We start from the raw sequence: 3,254 nt of genomic DNA, 5'->3' as shown, positions 1-3,254 counted from the left end.
AAAGATACCTGATAATTATTGTTTTGATTAGTTGAGAGCATTGAGACAATCTCCTTCCCTATGGGTACCTTCTTGAAAGGGATTAAGTTGAATGAAACTTCTTATAATCAAAGGTAGCGATTCGAATTGTTCTTGATTGAACTGCGTAAGCCAAAATACAAAACAGAAAACCAAAGTAGACCTTACACTTAAGAATTACTTATAACAAGAGATCACAATACCTTCTTGGAATTTCTGTGTGATATTGCCATAACCATAAGAGGCATAATTATATTCCAATAGAGACTCATTATAGGTCAATCTGGAAAGCCTGCCATTCTGTAATTAACTGCGAGATACAAACTTTAATTCTCTTACAGATTTTCATAGATTAAGAAAAAGCCTGCCGTTATATAACTATCTGAGAAATGAAAGATGACAACAGTCGTAAAAGTAAGCCATCCATTCGATGTCAGTCCTTGTAGTGCTACAGTGAAAATATAAAGCAACTGTACTTGAACATAAGTATTGAAATTTGAAACAAAATATGGGGAATATCATTATGACTTCATTACGTATGGAGAAGCTATAACAGACAACAGGTGCCTGTAGTACAGCTCTACAAGTTTCTTGGTTAGTCTCTATAAGACTAACATTAGCAACATTCAAAAGAAAAAACACTTAGCTCATATATATATTATACTGCCATACTCTTTTCCTCTTCTCAAGTAGTCAATGACTTCGATGATCCAGCATAGAATCGACTGTCCTATTTAGCCAGCTTCTCATATAACTGCATTAAGCTATACATATACATATATATATTACAGACTTAACAAACCCCAGATCTTATTGACTAGTTTATCAGTAGTTCTTAGCCTAAATCTTATTGACTAGTTTGTCCTTGTCCTTGTCCATAGTTCCTATAGCTTAGATCTTAAATGGACTAGTTGATCCATAGTTATAAAAACTGATCCTAAATCTTATTGACTGGAAGTAGTAATTCATTCATGTAGGGTATGGCTAACACACCAGGCTTCTTATGCTGTTTCCCATCAGTTCTGAACAGACAAGGGTATATTCATGGAGGTGCTGCTTGGCCCAGGCTCTCCATTACCAATTGTCTGCTGCTGTTGCTGCTCTTCTTTCGCTTGTTGTTGTGCTGCTGGAGGAGGGCGCTTGCGCTTCTTCTTTTCATAAGCAATTCCCCTAGCCTTTGCCTGCAAGTCTCGGACTTCCCTAAGATAGATTCTCACTGCCCGGGCTCCAAAGGGATTCGACTCAGGCTGCCCACCATTTTCTTCATATGCAGCTCGAAGCCGCCCTATAAGGGCATCAAGGCTTCCCCACGCCTGTCTGCAATTGAAAAATAACTATTAATGTCAAAAATGAAATTCATATTTACATCTATGTTGCAAATGAAATGATACGTTGCAATGACTAAGTCCATGTAATGACATCAAGGTGTGGAATGTGATAGTATGAATGTGTTAAAAAAACTGTGACAACAAGACACTTAGTAAAAGCTCAAGAGATATCCTACAGTAGGAACAAGATGTGTTGTCTAATGATGAATTGATGTTAACAAAATCTCTAGAAACATTTTAGTTGGCATGGAGTCTAATAGTGTGAGAAGTGTGAGCATGGCAACAACAAAGACTTGAGAGTTATGCTAGAATAACAGCAAGGCGCAGAGGCAAATGGTGTGAGCGTGTTAAAAAACCTCGGAACCATTCTACAATAAGAGCAAGGAATGGAGTCTAATGGTGTGAGCACATCAACAAAAAACTCTAGAAGCTTTATAAAACAACAACAAGGCCTAGATTCTGATGATGTGAGCATGTTAACAAAAACTTCAGAAGCATTCTATACTGGAATCTAATAGTACGAGTGTGTTGACAAAAACTGTGTAGATTCCCATTATGTGAGCATGTTATTGAAAACTTAGAGAAACATTCTATACAGGCAATAAGGTGTGGAATAAAATGGTATGTGTGTGTTAATAAAAAGTAGAATGACATCCTATTACAAGAAGAGCAAGGCATGGAGTCTAAGAATGTGAACATATCAACAAGTTGTGGAATCTAAAGGTGGGTGTGAGTGTGAGTGTGTTACTGTTAACAAAAACTCGAACAACATCAACATGGAGTCTAATAGTGTGAGCATATCAACAAAACCTCTAATCTATTACCGTAGAAACAGAAGAAGTCCAATAGAATTAGCAGTGCAACCCAAATACCTTAGAGGGCAAGGGCAAGGAGCAGGAGGATGGGGGTGTCCAAAGAATGGGCAGACAGGATTGTGCACCTTGGTCTTCCCAAACTGGTCCAGATACCTCAAGAACTCAAGAACATGAGCCCCACTACACTTTGAGAGAGCCAAAGGAGGCCTATGGTTCTTTAGATACTGCTGAAATGTGTTCCAATCCCTTCTCTTCTGTGACTCATAACGGCTAGGCACAGTGGATGGCTCCCTCTCTCTGCTCTCACCACTTCCATTGGATGAAGGTTGCGCCGCTGCCCCTCCTCCTCCTCCTCCTCCCCCTCCTCCCACACCAACTTCTTTGCTCATTGAAAAAAAGCTTCACAAGACTCTCTACTTTCACTAATCTCTATCACCAATTGAAATAGGGCTTGTTTGCTGGCAGCATTTTCTACTTGAAATCCATGCCAATTTCTACATTTGACCACAAAAACTCTACTCAGGATCTGTCAGGGACAAGGTGGGTTGAAAAAGTACGAGTCTGATAGATTTTGGGCTCAACCATGGGCGATTTCTTTGGTTAATCTAAGGGGGCTTGCAGCAATTGGAAGAACAAAAGAGATAGTTAAGCAGATGGAGGGCAGGGAATCCAGATCTGAAAATGGAAAAGAACAAAGAGGAAGATTGATTGATTTGAGGTATAAGAGAAAGAGAGAAGGCAAGAATGAGATACAATGAATGGGAGGATATGAAAAGAGGGATATGAAAAGAGATGGGGAACAAGAGTGGCCCATCCAAAGACACCGACCGCGTGGACGTGACGCCATTCTGACGGCCTCCCCTCCAAAACGTCCTCTCAACCCACCTGCTCGGTAAAATCCCATTTAATTCCACTCACTCATACATGACCACAACTTCTTCACAGAACTACTAAAAAACCCAACATTTTTGAATTGTTAAAAAACCAACATTTTTGAATGTTAAAAACCCCCTCGTTTTCAACTACGCCGTCATGGGGATGGCTGATTTCCACAATATACGGATTAGGAATTCCCGCCCTAATTAGGGCAACA

The 3,254-nt window shown here is 39.8% G+C and overlaps 1 protein-coding gene across 1 annotated transcript; it reads right to left on the bottom strand.

Moving 5' to 3' along the window:
- Positions 1–527: 527 nt before the first annotated feature.
- On the bottom strand, positions 528–2,854 carry LOC149529368 (protein G1-like1). Its single transcript, XM_089811538.1, has 2 exons — positions 2,219–2,854; positions 528–1,335 (listed from the first exon to the last, which is right to left on the bottom strand). Exons 1-2 carry the CDS (start codon positions 2,548–2,550, stop codon positions 1,035–1,037), a joined length of 633 nt encoding a protein of 210 aa, XP_089667664.1. The 5' UTR covers positions 2,551–2,854; the 3' UTR covers positions 528–1,034.
- Positions 2,855–3,254: the final 400 nt, after the last annotated feature.

Source organism: Cupressus sempervirens, chromosome 11 (genome assembly GCF_028749045.1).
Source record: "Cupressus sempervirens isolate cs-2001-9-10 chromosome 11, ASM2874904v1, whole genome shotgun sequence".
In the NCBI taxonomy this organism is placed as follows: Eukaryota; Viridiplantae; Streptophyta; class Pinopsida; order Cupressales; family Cupressaceae; genus Cupressus; species Cupressus sempervirens.
This window is presented reverse-complemented; position numbering and strand designations above follow the sequence as displayed.

Coding starts and splice junctions, on each gene's coding strand:
- LOC149529368 (XM_089811538.1), bottom strand. CDS start 2,550: ATGAGCAAAGAAGTTGGTGTGGGAGGAGGGGGAGGAGGAGGAGGAGGA. Junction 1,336..2,218: donor CCTTGCCCTTGCCCTCTAAG/GTATTTGGGTTG, acceptor TTTCAATTGCAG/ACAGGCGTGGGGAAGCCTTG.